Below are 20,489 nucleotides of genomic sequence, written 5' to 3' on the forward strand. Positions count from 1 at the left end.
TGAGTGCCAGGCAACTCTTGATTACTCACTCCCCCCACACTATTGTTCAGCTTACATGTTCGGACATGTCACACGGAATCGACACATAAACACAATTTATTTTGTGTTAACAAAATAAATTGTGTTTATTTTGCCACATTATATATTATGCCACAGTATATATATTATACATATATAATGTATTATAGCCACAATTTATTTTGTTAACAAAATAAATTGTGGCTAAATAAATAACAAAATAAATTTATTTTGTTAACAAAATAAATTGTGGCTACAATTTATTTTGTTAACACAGAATACAAACACAGAAATAAATTTATTTCTGTGTTTGTTATATCTATGGAGACTTGAGAGACTATGTGGTGATTTCTTGTAACCGTGAACGAATCAAAAGATGAGATAAGATTAACGAGAACATTTATTAGCTTACATACGTCCAATTTGGGTTTTACATAAATTGCAAAATTATACCCCGACTTACGCGGTTATCGCTCGGTCCCACCTATCGTGTAAGTTTGGGGTATCACTGTATAATAAAACATTGACCCACCCCAAGATTTTTACATTTTTGGATAAAGGAAACATTTAAATGTTGAGAAATGCACAATAAAAAAAAATTCATGGTTTTTACTGTATGTATGGATGGGGGCACAATTTTGTTCACCCTGTTTGAAACTTAACTCCTGGGCTTTTTGTCAAAAATTTCTGAAATTTTGCAGGGAGGTTTGTATTAGGGGATTGACACTCTTCAATTTTGGTGGTTAAAGGTCAAAGGGGTGGGGAGATAAAGGAAGCTGTGTGTATCTCCAGTAGGGTCAGACTTAATTAATGACGATTTTGCTCATTAGCATTTAGAAATATTTTTAAAACCCGTCGCTACCCAGAAAATTCAACTTTGTGCCATTTTATAAAATATTTAAAATAAAATATGATAACAGATGGCACCAACAAATGTTGCCGGGGAAAGTTAAACAACTAGTTGCTGGATTTTTTATTTCTAGCTTTAATAATTGCTTATAAATATATATATATATAAAAGTGTTTTGCTTTATATTGTGGAGGTTTTACATTTGTAATTTGCAAATGCGGCAGGTGCATTTGCAATTACACGGTTTTGCATTGTACTTACAGATCAAAAAGCAGAAAATGTGTTAATGTATTATTATTACTGTTTAATAACAATTTAAATATTTAGTATTATTACAAAAAGAACAAAATTAGGAATTTTATTAACAAGCTTTACAGTCTAACTACTTACAATTGTTTGTTTTTTCTTTGTAAACTAATAATTAAATATAGGCTTTAAATAATTATTAATTATGTAAAAATCAAACATTTTGAAACAAATATTTTTTTATATATATATCTTTGCTTTCAAACAATATCATTTTTTATATAAATAATACAAGCAATAGAATAGAATTATTATTTTTGCGATATATTCTCTTTTTATTTTCTCATAAATCGAGAATACTCTTACAAGTATTATTGATTAATGAGAAAAGTTTTCTGCAAAGTTTATTGCAAATTATATCATATAACCAAGTTAATATTCGCTGTTATTTTCATATATTAGTTCCATCTCTGTCACTTCTCTATACAGAATATCGATCTGTTTCTGAAGTTGGTCGTTGTGATTTTGTAACTTCTTTATGTCTTGATTTATTTTGTCGCAAGTATCCCGACACTGTTTGCATTGCTTTTCGTGCAGCTGCATATTAAAAAAGGACAATTGACTTTTCTCTAAGTATAAAATTTAATTAATTAATTTTACCTTTTCTTTCATATTCGTCAACTGGATGACTTTTTCCTTCTTGACATTTATTGAATCGATTTTTTCTCCCATTAAAAATCTGCGTATTATACGCGTCAAGGTAAAATGATCCACATTTTTCAGATATTTGTCCAGTCTGTCTACTTCAGTTTCTAATTTGTTACGTTTTGTTTGCAGTAAATCGACATTTTCTAATATGCCTGCACTTTTTATTATCGAATTTATTTTGATTTCTCCTAAATTCTACATACGAAACTTGTTATTACATTACAACAAATGTTAAAGATAAGAGAAAAATATTTACTTTTATTTCTTTATTCAGCTTATCGATGACGGTTACGTGCAGCAAATTGGCTTTTGATAAATCGGGTAAGACGTCCACTCCTTCTACTTCCACATTCCCGTACGGTAGTATTAATTGTATTTGGACATTGTTTCTAATATTATCTATTAATCCTAATACTCTGAAATGAATAAATATTTTTTAAAATATATATCTTTTATATAAAAATACTTTGGGATAAACATACCTATTTCTCTCAGTGTACATTTTATGTGACTTTTCTTGAAATTTTGTTAATTTCTGCTGTTGTTTCTTTGTGTATTGTATTATATCTGTATATGCGTGCATTTGTTCTTGCACCTGAAAGTAAAATTTCTTTTAATGTAAGCAAGCATTTGTTAAGTTTGTGTTAGCTTACCATATTTTATGACATAAAATGCAACTTTTATCAAAAAAAAAAAAAACTGTCTAATGGCAGATCCAGAAGAACCAAAATGAGATCAATTCAAAAATTAAATATATTTGAATAATTATAATTATCTTTTATTAACAATGGGCAGGACAATTGTATTGCGGATGGTCCAATAAACCGTATTTGCTATCGTAAATGTTTTTAAAAATTGAAGTTTCAAGAAATGAATTTTTAATTTCTTGTGTGAATTGGGGGTTTAAGCCACTGAAGCCCCTATGGATCCATCCGGCCTGCATCTTATATGTGGAATTGAGATTTCCTGTAGGCTAATAAATTCCCCAATGACCTTCACTAAGTTACAGTTAAAGACAACCTACCCTAACGCTTGAATAAAATTATTGTTGTTTAATTAAACATATTATTATTATTAGCTATACAGTACCTTGCCAAATTATTAGACCCATACAAAAAAAAATGATGATTTGTTAGTTTCTGATGTAATAACTCAATAAAAATGTAATTGTTGATAGGATTGTTTAAATATTTGTTTATCACATCTTATAAAATAAAAAGTAAGTTTTGCATATAAAAAGTTTAATATAATAAAATTAACTTAAAAACAAAAAATTAGTATTTTGTACTACCTTCTATATGACAAGGTGTACTCTTTATACATTTTTCCATTTTTGTTTTCGTCAATTGGCTATGATGCCATATCTTAATAAGAACCTCTATCGGTTCCCTTTTTGTAGTAGAAAGCTTATTTTTTCACATTTACAGTATTGCTATATAAAAAATCCTGCAACGAGTTGCTTAACTTTCCTGATAACATTTGGTGGTGCCATCGTTATCATATTTTATTAAAAAACTTTTTACAGTTTTAACTATTATAAAATGGCAAAAAGCTTAATTTTGTGGCTAGGGATGGGTTTTATTAAAAAATTTGTAAATACTAATGAGAAAAAACGTCATTTAAGAGTTCAACCCTATTGGAAACATGACAGACAACCCTCTTTTATTTCCCCACTCCCTCAACTTTCAATCACCAAAATTTAAAAGCATCGATCCCCCTAATAAACAAACCTTCCTACAAAATGTCAGAAATATTCAACAAAAAGCACAGGAGTTATTAAACTCTAAAGAGGATGAACAAAATCATACTCCATACACACACACAAAACCCCCAAATTTTTTTGCATTTCTCGACATTTGACTGTCCCAGAGTCCAAAAATGTAAAAATCTGGGGATAATTTTTTGACCAATTGCTCATACTTTCCGTCTGTTATATATAATAGCCAGAAAAGTAAAATGTATTACAAATTTTGGTGATATAATAGAGAATAAGAATAAAATTTTTTAAAAAGATTCCTTTTTTCAACAATATTATGAAAACAAATTAGTACAAAAAGGATGATTTTAGTCAATGGGTCTAAATAATTCGGCAAAGTACTATAGCTAAACAACTTATGTATGTATTCATGTTGAATATTTCTTAATAGCAAATTTTAATTGTAAATCTGTTTAATGTAAATGAGTTCTTCTAAATGCCTTTTTCCCCCTTGCATTGTAAAAATGTCTCTTCTAATTTAACTCTTTTAACCAGAATGCAGTAAAAAAAACTTTTGGATCCAGTGTCAAAAGTGTGGCATAGCTTTAATATGCTAAATACTTTCTTCCCTAAATATTCTGTGCCAAAATGGGATGTGTCTTATACACTGTAAAATATGGTACTTTCTTAATTTAACTTACTTCTAACTCCGCTTTAAATTTCTGCTGTCGCAAATGGCACATTTTCTCCCAATTTTCTAAGGAAATAAAATCTGGTCTGGTTTCCTCCAAAGCACTAGAGACTGTAGAATGCTCTGAAATACTCAAGAAAAACTGTTTGGAATCCGGTTCGTAATACGGATTTCCCGATTTTGAAATTAAATTACTTTTGTGAATATTTCTGAAAATTATAATTTAAAGTAAATTATTTTTCAAATGTAATAATTAATTAAAATGATATGTTTTGCATAAAACATTTTTATATACAATAATAAGTGAACTACTGAAGTAGCCAATACCTCTTTAAAAATGGATAAAGTTANAGTAGACAATACCTCTTTAAAAATGGATAAAGTTAGAGAAAGAATGGTTTTGAAGATGGTGTATTAACTGGGTCAAAAACATTAATAGTCATTAAGATTGGAGAAACTCTAAAGATTGATTACTTCACTAGATTAACTACTAGTTCTATGTAATAATAAGTACACTATATTATTTCATTAATTAAAGTATGAAAAAATGGAAGTACACTCAATTCTGTTTCCACATGGTAGATACATTCTTGTAAAAACCATATAAAAAAGACACTATGCATATGGCAGAATAGAAGATTAGTTCCACCTTAAAAACAGTAAACATAAATAATATAATATGATGTGTTTCAGCAAATATTTTAATTAATTTAATAAATCAGAGAAGGAGCAATTGTAACTTACCTAAAAGGAAAATTTAACAAATTTTCCTTTAGTAAGTTACAAATTTATTTAATAAATTTATATTATTGACATAATTTTTAATTTTTCAATTAAGCACCAAATAGCATATGAAAACTATTCAGTATCATAAAAAAGTGAAAAATACAATCATACAAACAAATTATCAAACTTCAAATTTAATTTTCTCAGCCTGCTTTGAACATGGGGAAAAAACTGGAAATTATGCAAGCCAAATCTGAAAATTTACTCAAGTGTGTGTAGCAGCCTTAAATGCAAATTCTAAGAAAGAGAAAATTTCTTAGAAAAGAAAGTATGGATATTTTTTGGGCTGCAATTTGAAAAAATTGTAGACCTATAAATTCCCACTGTCGTCCATCTGTCTTACCTTAATCTCGTCCTTTCCTTAATCTATCTTTCCTCATTTATCTAACACTGTTCGAGAACAGTGTTAGATAAATAAAATTCAAGACCAGACACGAAAAGCTTACAGAGAGGAAGCCCTGATTAACTTTATACAAACTTCCAGTTCAGATCAGAAGCCACATTATTTCATTTCAAAAATTTCCCCAGAAAGGAGTTAGATAGATGACCACCAGACTCCGTTGCTAACAGGAAAAATGTGATGTACAGGGTCAAGACACTACAAGCACAAGTACAAGACTACAGTACTAATTTAAGGTGGAGAACATATATTTTAAATTAAATAAATTTTAAAAAATATGATTAAAAATTACAACTTGGCATTGTGACGACAACACAATGAATAATTGCTTGCTTCTTTTTAAAAGTTGATCTCTATATATTATTATATCTTTACTAAAATCATTGAATAATAAATATATGATTTTGTAGACATGTTCTTTCATTAACTGTGCAAATTTCATTAATACTGTTAGCTTCTCAGACAAGGATACACACACAATTAACTTAAAAACCTTTCATTAAGTTATCACAATAAAAACAAAATTAACTACAGACTACACTGTCCTAGCAACTACACTCTCTTATCCAAACTGATAAAGAATTGCTTGTAATTTGTCATATGATTCTTAGCACCCAAGTCAGCACACCATAATTGCAATGTTTCTTGCAGTCATAACACTAACGTGCATTCTGTGTCATCCGCATGTATATTGTCGGTCTCTGCTGTAATAAAAAAAAAAAAAATATATATATATATATATATATTTTTTTTTATTTAACAATAATCATCTTTATGTATATATGTAATATTTTATTAATGTAATTAACGTAAACGATCGTCGCGATTGCTGTACGCGCGGTTTTATTTGTGTTTTGGGCTGTTTTTGTGTGGCAGCACGGTGAGAGTGGTGGAGGAGTTATATATAGTGGGGAACCGGAAACCAGGCAGTCTGGTTCCTGGCGTGCAACAGTGAAGGTGTGTCCTTCGATTGTCTTGTGTAGACCCTTTGTGCTTTGTGTAAGCTGCCACGTGCCAGGCTTAAGCCTACCTATCGTATTGTGATTCAATTGTATATATATGTTTGGTGCATAAAGTTTGTTAGATAATATATCGTACTGGTCTCCTCCTTTTTGTGGCAATCATTTCTCATTCACCTCTGCGGATATCATACCTCAGATATTCGCAGATTCCACATATTGGCGTCCGCGACAGGATTGCCACGTGTAACAATGGAGATGACGAGTATGGAACCTTCAGACGATCGTTCAATCCCTGTACCAAGCACCACTTCCCAAGCAATTCATCAGGATATGGTAAATGGAACCCCAGTAGTCACGGGATATCTAGGGATGATTCCAATGTTCTCTAGTTCACCGACGGATAGTGTTACAATCGAGCAATTCTTCGACATACTGGAAGAAGTGTCGTCCATCGCCGGATGGGACAATGGAACACGTTTGGTAGTGGCACAATCGAGACTGAAGAATGAACCATTCAAGTTACTTATGGACTTGCGGGCTGTTTATGGTAAGGACTATGTTCGAATAAAGACGGCTCTTGTATGTAGTCTCCATCGGCCTACAACGAGTGAAGGAAATACATTGAAGGACTTTATTAGTATACGACAAAGGCGCAGCGAAACTGTCGGTGAGTACAAGGTTCGTTTATGTATCGCGTTCGAGAAAATGATTTGTTCGAATCCTCATATGGCTACGCTAAGGGACGAGATGCTCCGTAGCCAGTTCGTCCAAGGACTCACCCTGGAATTGAGGATGAAGTTGTTAGAACGCGATCCTCAGTCGTTTGATAGTGCGGTCGAGGTAGCAGAAAGATTGTATAAGATCGAACAATCGTGCGGTTTTCGTGAAGTTCAGGTGGGTGGCATAGTCGTGCCTCAGTTTAACGGGATGGAAGATCCAAGTAAGGAATCAACTAACATGGCCGAGCTATCAGCAAAACTGACTAGTTTAGAGGAAACCGTTACTAAGCTTTCGCAGGCAGTCATGGGATTGTCTGTTAATCCAGACAAGCACGACACTAATGGACAAACCAAAAGGGCTAGTCCCGAACGGAAATGTTTCATTTGCAAAAGCAAAGACCACCTGCGCTCTAATTGTCCGTTAAATTTAAACTCGAACGGAGCCACTGTCGCAGCCGGATCAGTGGCTCGGAATTGATCATCGACCTGGCTGAGGAACCCAAAATCAACGACCACAAGCTCCCAATTATTTCTGGTGAAATTAATGGGCGCACTGTGAGCTTGTTAATTGACACCGGGGCCGAAAGGTCCCTCATTAACCAAAGAAATTTGGAGTCTCTGGGGAGTGCAGACCACCAATGTAATGTGGTCAACGTAAGGGTCAAAGGGGTATCTGGGGGCATCATGAGATGCGACAGGAGTTTTTTGTTTAAAGTGAAGTTCGATGGTAAGGTCGTTCCTACGCAATTCATCGGTGTCGACTCTGGGATTTTGGTCGGGAATCACGGCATCCTTGGCATGGACTTCTTGTGTGCCTGCCCGGAAATCTTGACAAAAATAGCGCACATCATGAAAAGGGGTGCTGTTGTGGCAAAAGGAAGTTCGGCAGTTACGTTTGTGTCATTGTGCAAAACCCCCAATTCACCGGACCCAATTGGACAAGTCGACTTATCACACTTACCCAGTGAGCAAGCTATAAAGATACATGATATCAATTCCGTATCCCCTCCTGAGGATAACAACAACAGGAGTGTAAATGATCGAGTGATTGCATCTCAGCAATTAGATAGTCGGATAATTGAGATCCGCGACACTCTGTTAAAAGGGGAAGTTGGCAACACCCCCACTAACCTCCAGGACTTTGAGATGAGTAATAATCTCTTGATCAAAAATGGGCTAAACTATAGAGGTGAGCCTGTTAAGTGCCTTTGTGTCAGCGACACTATGCAGATACCTCTAATTGAACATTACCATGAGATGGGCGGGGGTGCAGAAAAGACCCTGAAGAAAATGAGGGGCAAGTATTTCTTCCCTAATATGAAGAGGAAGATCAAACATTTCATAAACAGGTGCGAAATTTGTCAAAAATTCAATCGCACCACTCATAAGGTGCCGATCCAAGAAGTAACTCACCCGAACGAACCGATGCAAGTGATCGCAGTGGACGTGATAGGTCCCGTGCCCGAATCACGAAGGGGAAACCGGTACATTATCGTTTTCGTTGATATGTTCACAAGATTCATCGAGGCCATCCCCGTCCCGGAGGTGTCGTCGAAAACTATAGCGGACTCCCTCTTCGAGAATATTGTGTGCCGTTACGGCGGCAGGCAAACTCTCATTTCCGACCGGGGGACGAACTTGACCTCGAAAATTATGAATGATGCATACAACATACTGAACATCGACCGGAGATTAACTAACGCATATCGACCTACTTCCAATGGGACTTGTGAGAGGGCAAATAAGACTATAATTGAAATGATCTCCAGGATTTCGAATGGCGACAATGCTGATTGGGATAAATATATTCCATCAGCGTTGTTAGCTTACCGTACCACTATTCACAGTTCGACTGGTGAGACGCCTTCTTTCCTGCTGTACGGGTTTGATCCCGTCATCCCTGGTGAGCCCCGTACCACGGACATGGATCAAGATGCTAAAAGTGCTCTGGACTACCGTGAAAAACTAATACGTAAGCTCCATGTGTGTCGTGAGGCAGCGGAGGTATTCAACAAAGAGCAATTAGCAAAGAAAAGAGTGTACTGGAATAAAAACCGAAGGCTGAGGAAATTCAGAGTTGGGGATTTGGTATTAATTAAGAAACCATCAAAAGTTACACATAAAAAATTCTCGGCATGGCATACCGGTCCTTTCCGGGTAGAGGAAGTCCTCAATGATGTAGTGGTCAGGGTAAGAGGCCGGAAGTTGAAGGATAGCCAAACTATACACATTGACCGCCTTAAACCCTTTTATGGGTGGAACAATAAAATCAAAGGAGCTAAGAAGGATAATCGAGGAACTAAGGTCGAAGGCGTAAGGGAAAACGAGGAAGAGGAAGTTGATCATCGGCAATCTCAACCTTATAGGGGGTTACATAGACCAATTTCTCACCCACCCCAAACTCCGAGCCTCCCAGCCGACACACGGCCTGATAGAAGCCAAGATGACGTGGCTACTCAACGAGATATCCCCTATCACTTAAGACAACGGAGGGTTGTTGATTACGTCACCCTGAACCGTGGTTATTAAAATAATGATAATAATAATAATTTTTTTTTTCTTTTGGGGGGGGCATATGTGTCATCCGCGTGTATATTGTCGGTCTCTGCTATAAAAAAAAAAAAAAATTGTTTTCTTTTACCTATAACTATCTTTGTGTATATATACATATTTTGTCAATGTAATTAATGTAAACGATTGTCGCGATTGCTGTACGCGCGGTTTTATTTGTGTTTTGAACGGTTTTTGTGTGGCAGCACGATGAGAGTGGTGGAGGAGTTATATATAGTGGGGAACCGGAAACCGGGCATTCAGATTCCTGGCGTTCATGTGTGAAGGTGTGTCCTTTGATTGGTCTTCGGTGGACTCTTTGTGTAAGCTGCCACGTGCCAGGCTTAAGCCTACCTATCGTATTGTGATTCAATTGTATATATATGTTTGGTGCATAAAGTTTGTTAGATAATATATCGTACTGGTCTCCTCCTTTTTGTGGCAATCATTTCTCATTCACCTCTGCGGATATCATACCTCAGATATTCGCAGATTCCACAATTCCTAATGTGGTGTAAGGAACCAAGTCCGAGCGTTATTTTTAGTTATTTTTTAGTTTGCTTTTTATTTTATTTTTGTTTGGGGCTTAGGCTTATGTTTTGTTTGGACGAATGTTTCCTCACCACTCACCTTAGAAACTTAAAAATAGAAGAAAAAGAGCCAACTCACCGATGAAAAAAAAGCGCTGTAGAAAAACTCACACACACTTGCGCTACCGAGCGGAAAAAAATAAGTCTGCACTGAGAAAGAGGGGGGAGACCTCACACACACAACTTAAATTCACTAAACCTTAAAGAATAAAAACACCCCGAAAAAACTGTCAAAAAGAATAATGTAAAAGGTTAGCGAGTATTGTCAGGAAATAGGCTGCCAGGCAGAAAGGAAAGTTTACTGTTAGCGATAAGTATGTAAATGAGAGGAGTGATCTCAATCAGAATTGTGACGTCACCTCATAGTATAAAGTCCAGGCCTGGCACATTAATGCGAATCTATGTAAAGTACCCATTAGGTAACAGCTATTTCCGGCACACATTCGTGTCGATAATCGTTGTAAAAGGCGTAAAACAAACAAAAAATAACTTTGTACTTTACAGTGAGATATGAAAGGGTTTTCATTATCCTACTAAGACAAACACCCGACAAACTAAACATGTAGTAGATGATATATCATGCATAAATAAATTAATTTTATAACTATGTACAAATTCAATAAAAGATTTTGGCTCTAGGATGATTTCTCCAGCTGACCATAGACCCAACTGTCAGTAGAACAATAAAAAATATATATAAAGGACCACAACACAAAGTACTACAATAACACTGATCTGATACAATACACAAAAATAATTTTTCTAAAACTAACCTTTAACACTAAACTAAATCTAATAAAAAAAATGACTATAGGGACGAGAGGTAGATAAAATGGCAGATAGGATAGGAAAGAATACCTGGGTAGTGCAAATGTTCAGTTTGTTAGGGCTACATGGGAGATTTTTAACAAAATTCTCACTTCTGTCTTTACTTGTCTTCAGTTCCCCTTGAGGGGTTTTCACATATGTTTGGTTCCATTAGCTGGTCACACGTTTGGACTCATCGAGCTGAGATGCCAACACTAACAATAACTTCGGACCTACTGTTTCCTATTTGAAATTCTTCCATTTACTTCACTCATTTACTCAGGCCTGGCACTGTAAGTTTCTCCTTTCATCGTCCTCCTCCTTTCAGCATTAGCTTTTCTTTGCTTTGATGCTGATGAATTCTAGGAAGTGGCCCTCACTTCCAAGAAAGAAGAATTAAGAAAGTTCTAGAAGGTGGAAACAGCAGGAAAAAATGTAAGAAGAACAAAAGGACAAAAGCATATAATATGGCAGCCTGCCACAATGGCATCAGAGGGACCTGGATCTAGAAGAATCCTTAGACATGCCTTTATAGGACAGAAAGGGCACTTTCTCATCATTTATTTTCCACTCAGCTGTTTCAAGTTTTGGTTTCACTTTGTGAGGTCCGGACAGGTTCGAACTGTCACGGAATTTGCAAGAAACAGTTACTTTAGAGAAAAAGTTTAATTGTTTAAAAATGCAAGAAAAAAATGGCTGTAGTCCAACACCTTTTGTTTTATCAAACTGCAATGCAGAAACAATAAATCGAAGGAATGTGGTCCTATGATCAGTGAGCGAATTCAGCTTCAATTTTGACCTTTTGTGCATTCCAGGTAACAAGTCCCATTATGCTTTGTAATGAGGGACCAGCCACTTGGGAAGTGTGATTGAGGGAGATTGACCAACCAGAAAGGACAAAAGAATGGAGACTGATATAATCCCCGACAATCAAGGGCATGTTGCACTTAGTTATTTAACATTCCAATCAACCAACACGCCAAAAAACGCAGTTTTCCATCTATTGTGCCAACTTGTAACCCATGCCACTACAGACTCAGACTGTGTCACCAATAACAACCAACGGAGTCTCCCCACCTGCCTTACGAACTTGTCAATGCCACTGCCCCAGGGCCACCTTCAATCAGCAATCGAGAAACAACGTTGATGCCCAGGACATCCAAACCACCAATTGTTTTAGAACAAACTATCTTTGTATAGTGTAAGTTACTTTTATGTTAAAATAAACAGTTTTTGTTAGACACTTGTCATCTTTGTCTCCTCTGCACCACCCATATACATAAGGACCCTAGACCATCTCTGACGCACAATTAACTGATTGCTCTAAAAGTCGGAATCTTACACTGGTGTCCAAGAAGTGGGATTTTGAGTCCCCAATCTCCACCGGCTCAGCTTCTTACAACTTTCATTATACATAATCATGTTCCTTCTCAGATAAGTAACATTTTCATTTTGAATTTCCACACCTGATAATTTTTGTTGGTTAACTTTCCACAGTAAACTTTGTCAAAGATGAATGAACCATTTTCATTGTTTTCAGAGACCTTTCTTTTCTTTCACACAAAACTAGACCCAAAACCTGTTATTCTTAGTTAGACAAGGATATATATACAGTTCATATTCACTTAATAAGAATTTTTTATTATTAAAATTGTCTCGATAAGAATAGAGGTAGTACATTCTACACTGTCTGAGTAGATTATATTCATTCTGGATTGAATAATGATACCAAATTAGATAAATATAATATATAAAGCACTGAACATGTCCTCTTAATGTATCTGTAATAGAAGCCGTCACTTCTTATGCAAGTGAAACATTCTCACGGGCAAAAACACGAGCAATGCTTATAAATGCAAAACTTGCCAATACCAACAAGCAATCAGAGGATATAAAAGCACCTGATTTTTCCTCATTGAATATTCAGTCAGTTATTTTTCTAGGTCATCAATTAATCCACTATTCATTTGGCCAGCTAGTCAACAGCAAGATTTGCCTCAACCATATCACCCTTTCCCTGTATATAGTTGTGCATTATATGTTGTAGACTAAATATTGCAACATATCTTACACTGTTAATCTTTCTCACAAAATTTTTTATCATTGATTATAGAGATTTGGTTTTCTGAAAGAATAAACAATAAATTATTTTAATTAAAATTTTTGTCTACTTACTTTGGTTTTTTCTTATAGTAGGTGTAAAGTTCTCCATGATACAGAGTCTTTAACTCTTTTTTAGCACAAGATTCAACAGTTTTATCTTGATGCTGACACATTTGAAGTTTCTCACTTATAATCTTTTCCAAATTTTCAGCTTTTCGTATTAAAAATTTTGTATTTTGCTGAAATATTAAATAGAAAAATAATTTTCATTAAGAATTCACAAAGCAAATTCATTACACTGTATCAAAATTTTGTAGTAAAAAGTGCAAATATTTTGTAATGTTTTAAAATATTCTCATTTACATTAATGTAAAGATTGTTGCAGATAGAAGAGACTAGAACCAAGTGCAAATATAAGTTCCAGTTCTTCTGTAATCTTATTTAACAGTTTTCAGTTCTGAAGCTCAAATTTTTCTTAATAGTTCTAATTTTTATATTTTTCATTTCATTCAAGAAAAATCTGATGACGACATTTTTAAATAGATACATTCAAAAATTATTTCAAAGATTTGATTTTAAATGTTGTATACCAGAAAAATTAGTTGTTTTTTTTAAAAAAACATAGATACACTAAAATTTTTAGAAACACACCTGTTCTCTTTGATTTTCTTCAATTTTATGTTTGATATAACAATCCCATTTCATAAGTTCATTTTCAGTAACAATACTTAACAATAAATTACAAATAAGAAATTCTTCTTGATAAATTACATTAACCGTAAATAATTTTTGCTTTTTTAATTCGTTTAATTCTTCGTCAAAACTAGTCGTGATCTTTTGTATGCTATCTTTTAATCTTTGTTTTTCTGATTCCAGATGATGCTTATACATTTCCAAACTCTGTAATCTGTCAAATGTGTTTTGAAATTCTTTCACTTCTAATTCTTCTTGTGTAAAATTTTCGACTTTCTTGTTCGAAATAAATTCCGATGGCTCCGGAGTCTGAAATTGTATATTAAATTTTATTTCATTTATTTTCATTAATGTTATTTTAAAAAAAACAAACCCTTTTTAGTTGCTGGTCAATTTTTGTTTCCACTAATCCATATAATGATTTATAAAGAATTTTTTCTCTCCAAATTTTTTCCTGAAATCATTGGAATAATAAAAAAAATTTTGATTATTCATCCTAAAAACATTATTAAAAAAATATTTCAAACACTAACTTGGAATGTTTCATCCATAATATCTTCAGATTGTTTCTTTTCATTATGCTCTACAACAGACTGCATTCTTTTAGATGATAGCTGTATGATTTTACATTTATGCAATTTAAAACTATTTCAAAGTTAAGATTATGATCAGTGTGAAACTAATTGTACCTCCTCAGGTTCCACTTCAAAGAGAAACTGTGGATTTTCATCAGATTTCCATTCTGGAGTCCATACTTTGTCATCTATTTCCAATTCTTTATTAATTTCTTCAATTCGCTGGTTCATTTCTTTTGTTTTTGTCATTTTATCTTTCTTTTCTTCGTACATCTCATTAAATTTCTTATTAAACTTGCATTTAATTATATGTATAACATCCTTAAAAATAAAATTTAAATTTTAGCTAACATTTTTTTGACATATATCTACAGATGCTAAAAGTAGGCTACTGTATCATTAAAGATTTTATTTATTATGTTATCTGAAATAAGAATGCTTTACAATGATTCAGTTTTAATTAAGATAATATAATAAAATCTCATCAGTAATGTCTTTATGCTTTAACAATCATATATGATGTGTGAAATTACTAGCATGATAGTAATGCTGATGAAAATTTCATGTCATTTTTGTAATGAACATGAATCTTATTTCATGTACAGTACAGTTACAAATCTTTCTTGACACACAGAATATATGACAATGTTTTAGGCTGAATAAAACAAAATAAAAGTAAACTACTATATTTTCATGCATATAACTCAGTGGTGTATACCCTGAAGAAAATTGCCAGAACAAAAGTAAAACCCTCACCCACTGCATACCCCACCTTCCATAGGTACAAGTTCATAATTTGTGATTTAAAATTGGCATGTAACTCACTCCCATTACATAATCTACAACTCTTTTTATATTGTCTTTTAAATATGGATTAACCTTGTGAAAATATTGTTTGCTAAAAAATTTAAATATTTAGATAAGCATTATAAAGTTGTTTGAAAAACACTATTTACTTTATCTAGAGAAAATTACTATATGTCATCTATAAAGTGAATAGATAACTTTCTATATCATATAAAGAACATATAGGATGTTCAATAAGTCATGCAGCCTATGGGAAATCACAATACATCACAACAAATGTTTGAAAATGTAAGCCATTCACAGATTCGTATAAGTGCATGCCATCAAATTATGTTGCAAAACGCCAGTTGGAGCACATCCAAAGAAATGTTTGCCACAGAGTTCTGAATGTTTGTCTGCAAATCCACCAATATTTGTGTAGATGCAAAAAATAGGCAGTGGACTTCAGGTGTTCCCATAAAATAAATCAGACAGACTGAAATTGAACTATTTGGAAGGCCACAACTTCTGCAAAATTATCCTTTTGAAAAAGACATCCTCCAAGAATGCCACAAGTTGTGTTCTGTACTACTGCATTTTCTCACAGGTGGCATGACTTATTTCCTGTATACAGAATTTTCTGTAATGATAAAGCATAAGTACTAATGCTGATAAAAATTACATGTCATTTTCATAATGAACATGAATCTTATTTCAGATGTTACATTTTGATTTAATTTATAAGTTTAAATTATAGTTTCCAATTACAGTTAAATTAAATTTCAATTATGATATATTTCATCTTAATACAGTTGAGTCCAATTAGGACAGCACTCGAGATCATTGTGTTAAGTGCCCTGTGGCTGTATGCCATATTGTCTGTTTTTGTCTTTTGTTCTTCTTACAATGTTAATAATAATCAATTCTCTCCACTTTTTCATGTCTAAAGAGCTCTACATAAAACACACTTGAAAATATTAAAATTCATTACCATAATTTTACTGTACTTAAATATTGTTATCCATTCTTTTATTATCAATTTTATTGTTAAACTAAATCATCAGTAATTACCAGTCACACTATTTCACTTCTTCCCAGAAATACATTACGAAGCTTAGCTGAAAAGATGTGAACATCCTCACTCTAAAATTTTTGAATCCTTTCTAACAGGACATACAGTATAAAAACAAATNGTCCTGTATACAGAATTTTCTGTAATGATAAAGCATAAGTACTAATGCTGATAAAAATTACATGTCATTTTCATAATGAACATGAATCTTATTTCAGATGTTACATTTTGATTTAATTTATAAGTTTAAATTATAGTTTCCAATTATGGTTAAATTAAATTTCAATTATGATATATTTCATCTTAATACAGTTGAGTCCATTTAGGACAGCACTCGAGATCATTGTGTTAAGTGCCCTGTGGCTGTATGCCATATTGTCTGTTTTTGTCTTTTGTTCTTCTTACAATGTTAATAATAATCAATTCTCTCCACTTTTTCATGTCTAAAGAGCTCTACATAAAACACACTTGAAAACATTAAAATTCATTACCATAATTTTACTGTACTTAAATATTGTTATCCATTCTTTTATTATCAATTTTATTGTTAAACTAAATCATCAGTAATTACCAGTCACATTATTTCACTTCTTCCCGGAAATACATTAGGAAGCTTAGCTGAAAAGATGTGAACATCCTCACTCTAAAATTTTTTGAATCCTTTCTAACAGGACATACAGTATAAAAACAAATAATTATAATATTGCCATGTAAGGTCCTGTGACTTGGTCACTAATCACTTTGTGGCCATCGGCAATATTGTTACATATTTTATCATTAGTTTGTAAGTTAGTTTTTAATAGTTCCTTATTCCCTTTGTTCTCAGTCTGTCTAAAACTTTCTTTTCATTTCCTTTCTTCTCTCTGAATCCACCGATTCCAAGAACTGAAGACGATGAGCCACTAATCCCCAGAACTAAATTCAACGAGTACCAGTTCCAAGAACTTAAAACAAAGGGGAGCCAAGGCCCGAGACCAATGAGAATAAAGAACGAGTTAGTCTGGACTGGACCTTCGTGGGAGTCAGAATTAAGAGAGAGGAGTGCTCTAGATTGGAGGTGACTTGTGGCTGAATAATTCTGAGGGAAGAACATTTTGGTTACTAGAGACGAATAGAGTCTCTAAGGTCAGTGTTGGATCGAGGTCCCTACTTTAAAAAGATAGAGTAGAAGTGACCATGAGATAATCCTGAAATCCTGGGTATTGTGATCTTTCCCCTTTTCTGTCTACTGTCTCATAGAATCTACTATGCTTTTAGGTATAAGTTAGTGAGTAAGAGTTAGATTTAAGTTCCTACACGTGTACTATTGTCGCGAATTTATTTGTGGTACTAGACAACCAATTTACTGTATATAGTACAAATTCAGTAGAGTGGGATCCAATAAGAACCTAGTTCATGAGCGGCAAATAAAATATTTGTGATTTTATTTGCCACTCGTGAACTAGGAATAACTAGAATACTTAGTAAAAGACTTTACTAAGTATTCTTTGTGCTAGTCTATTCGGTAGTCTATACACATGTTGCTCACGAACTTCACAACTTCTTGAGATGAGAATGTATATGTCATCTATGCTGTCTGTTCATATATATTTTATGATATCATTTAAATATACAATTGCTTCTTGTATGTGTCCAATAAAACCTGTTCATCATGATTCTGTAAAAAATCTTTTGCCTGTCCATATATTAAAAAACTGATTAATAGAAGGTTTCACTAAATCTCCACATAACATATACCATAGTGTCAAGAGTTCTGTCATGATGTGCTCTGGACCATGACATACTGTAAGATTAAAAGATAAATACTTATAAATCTTCCTTAGAAAAACACTTCCTTCTCTAAACTGTTGCTCTAAAAGTGCTGCTAACATGGTGCTCATTTAAACAGACTGTTCTTCTATATACTGCCCTGTTAATGAAAGTCCCTATAATGTAAAACAGAAAAGAAAACGAGGAACACGAGAGAATGCTCTCTCTTAAACAAACTGCTCCCTTATCCAATGCTCTGTTAAGTGGATTCAACTATATTATATTAATATAACAATATAACATTAAAATATATTGATTAGAATTTAAATTTATTTTAAAAATTAAACAACAGTTTCAATATAATGAAAAACAATTGACAATAATGTATTTAAAAATTGCAGATTGTTTTATTATGCTGGAGACCTCACACAGACACTTATTCAGAAGTGAGAATTTTTTATTTAATCTAATTTAATACTTCAAATTGTTTTATTTCATTTCTTTATTTCACTAGCATAATTTTCTAGCATACACCTTTCACTTAAATGTCACAAAACAAAATATATTGAGAAATTATATTTGTTTAATTAAAAATAAAAACCAAAAAACGGAATAACAAAAGGTCTATTATTAGACCTCCTGTTGGCTGAAATATTCATTATTAATTTTTGTTTTAAATAAAATGAAATAAATAAATTTCCATCTCTGAATAAGTCTGTATTTCATAATTAATCTAAATTCTTGGACTTTATTCAACATAATAAACATACATAGCTTTATTCCAATTAATAATTGATATTTGAATAAGAAAAAAAGCAATAAATTGAAATTAAATAAATATAATGTACTAAATATGAAATTTTTAAAAAAATTCAAGAATAATTTCAATCTACACAGTTTCTATATGAATTAATTAATTAATGCACTTTTAACAGTGGGTAAAGTTAAAAGAACATTGATATTTTTGACCCAATTAAAGTGCTATCCTCAGACATGGAAAGTTGAAAATAAAACTATTAAGTTACTACATTTCACATAAAAAATGTTCACCTTCAATAGAACTATCTGATCTATTTTCTGCTTCATTGTTAATAACTGAAATTGATTATAAAGCAAAGGATAATCAATCTCACATTCTAATCTTTGAGAACCTGACCACTTTTCGTCGGCAGGAATTTCTGAGTAAGTAGAATATAAACCGTCGTTATCGATTTTAGTTTTTTTCTGTGGAAAAACATTTTAAATTTTATAAAAATTAAAATTGTTTTAAATCAAAATTTTATTATTATAAAATAAAACAAAACTTATATTTACCTTCATGCTTTCTTGAATTTTTTCATTTATTCTCACCTAATAGTATAATTAATTTTTTAGTAGTAATTGTAAAATAGATTAATATATAAAAGATCTTACTTCATAAATGAGATTTTCCATTTCTCTTGACCATTTAATTTGTTCTAATTCTATTAACTCTTTCTCTGGTTGCTTGGGTAAAGGATAATTTTCAACTTTTACATTACTATAAAATCCCTAAAACACAATGTATAATAATTTTAAATCAGTGTTTTTTAACCTTTTTCCCTTTTGAGCTTAATGGTCCCCCCATAATTATAGCTTGGGAAAAAATTAAAAAATAAACATTAAAAATTTCACTGCTTTTTTAAATATTACTAGATGGATTTTTAATTAAAATAATTTTAGCATATTTATTAATTAATGTATATGTACTTATACATTCATTTTTAAAAATAACATATGTAATAAATTGACATTTCAATTGCGTTTCTTCATGCAGCACTGCTCGATCAAAAGTATATGCTAATCAAAGTGCTATAATGTAGTGAACTCTTTCTAAACATTTGCTACAAGGAGTCGCTGCAGCAAAGATAAAGCAGCTTTTACATCTGCTACACGTGTAAAGCAAAATGGATACTTCATGTGTATAATATTATATGCTGCAAAACTAAAAAATTAAAAGTGACTGTTGATAAAAATATTATGAAAAGATTATGGAGGATTAAATTTTATAAAATGACTGAAAGTTATCTAAAGAATAAGAAAATACTATGTTTTAAATATAATTATCTACCTCCTATCTCTTTGTTCATATTTTCAAAAAGAAATGCTCAATTCTTTATATCTCTTTATTTAAATATTGTAGTTCTTTAACTAAAGCACTACTTTCAGTTGTAACTGGAATTAAAGGATAGATTAGCTCAAGTTGAAAGTGTTTCTAAACTATAATGCAGTAGCGTGTAGCGATAACTGCTCGTGACATCATTTTCTTTACACTCTTGCTATAAAAAGAAACATGAGCCTTACTTTATTCACCTCAGTTTCTGTCCACATTAGTATTGCCAGACATGTGACATCTAAAATCAGTAGATGTAATCAAAAATTTTTGGTAGATTTTGCATAAATTCAGTAGATTTGAATTGATTGAAATGTAAACCCTTAAATAACTCAACACAGAAAAATGGACTTACAT

General features: G+C 32.5%; 1 protein-coding gene and 1 long non-coding RNA gene across 2 annotated transcripts; both read right to left on the reverse strand.

Annotated features, from left to right (window-relative positions):
* Positions 1 to 866: 866 nt before the first annotated feature.
* LOC111634716 (cilia- and flagella-associated protein 43-like) lies at positions 867 to 19,221 on the reverse strand. Its single transcript, XM_023379557.1, has 11 exons — positions 19,052 to 19,221; positions 14,509 to 14,715; positions 14,353 to 14,433; positions 14,193 to 14,273; positions 13,778 to 14,128; positions 13,199 to 13,365; positions 4,220 to 4,418; positions 2,305 to 2,417; positions 2,079 to 2,238; positions 1,775 to 2,017; positions 867 to 1,711 (listed from the first exon to the last, which is right to left on the reverse strand). Exons 1-11 carry the CDS (start codon positions 19,085 to 19,087, stop codon positions 1,547 to 1,549), a joined length of 1,803 nt encoding a protein of 600 aa, XP_023235325.1. The 5' UTR covers positions 19,088 to 19,221; the 3' UTR covers positions 867 to 1,546.
* A 94-nt stretch (positions 19,222 to 19,315) lies between these two features.
* Positions 19,316 to 19,537, reverse strand: LOC111634718. Its single transcript, XR_002758269.1, has 2 exons — positions 19,415 to 19,537; positions 19,316 to 19,351 (listed from the first exon to the last, which is right to left on the reverse strand). It is a non-coding gene; the product is annotated as an uncharacterized LOC111634718 (long non-coding RNA).
* Between the last annotated feature and the right edge of the window lie 952 nt (positions 19,538 to 20,489).

The sequence above is a fragment of the Centruroides sculpturatus genome, unplaced genomic scaffold (assembly GCF_000671375.1).
Source record: "Centruroides sculpturatus isolate CEXI.00-Female unplaced genomic scaffold, Cexi_2.0 scaffold971, whole genome shotgun sequence".
In the NCBI taxonomy this organism is placed as follows: Eukaryota; Metazoa; Arthropoda; class Arachnida; order Scorpiones; family Buthidae; genus Centruroides; species Centruroides sculpturatus.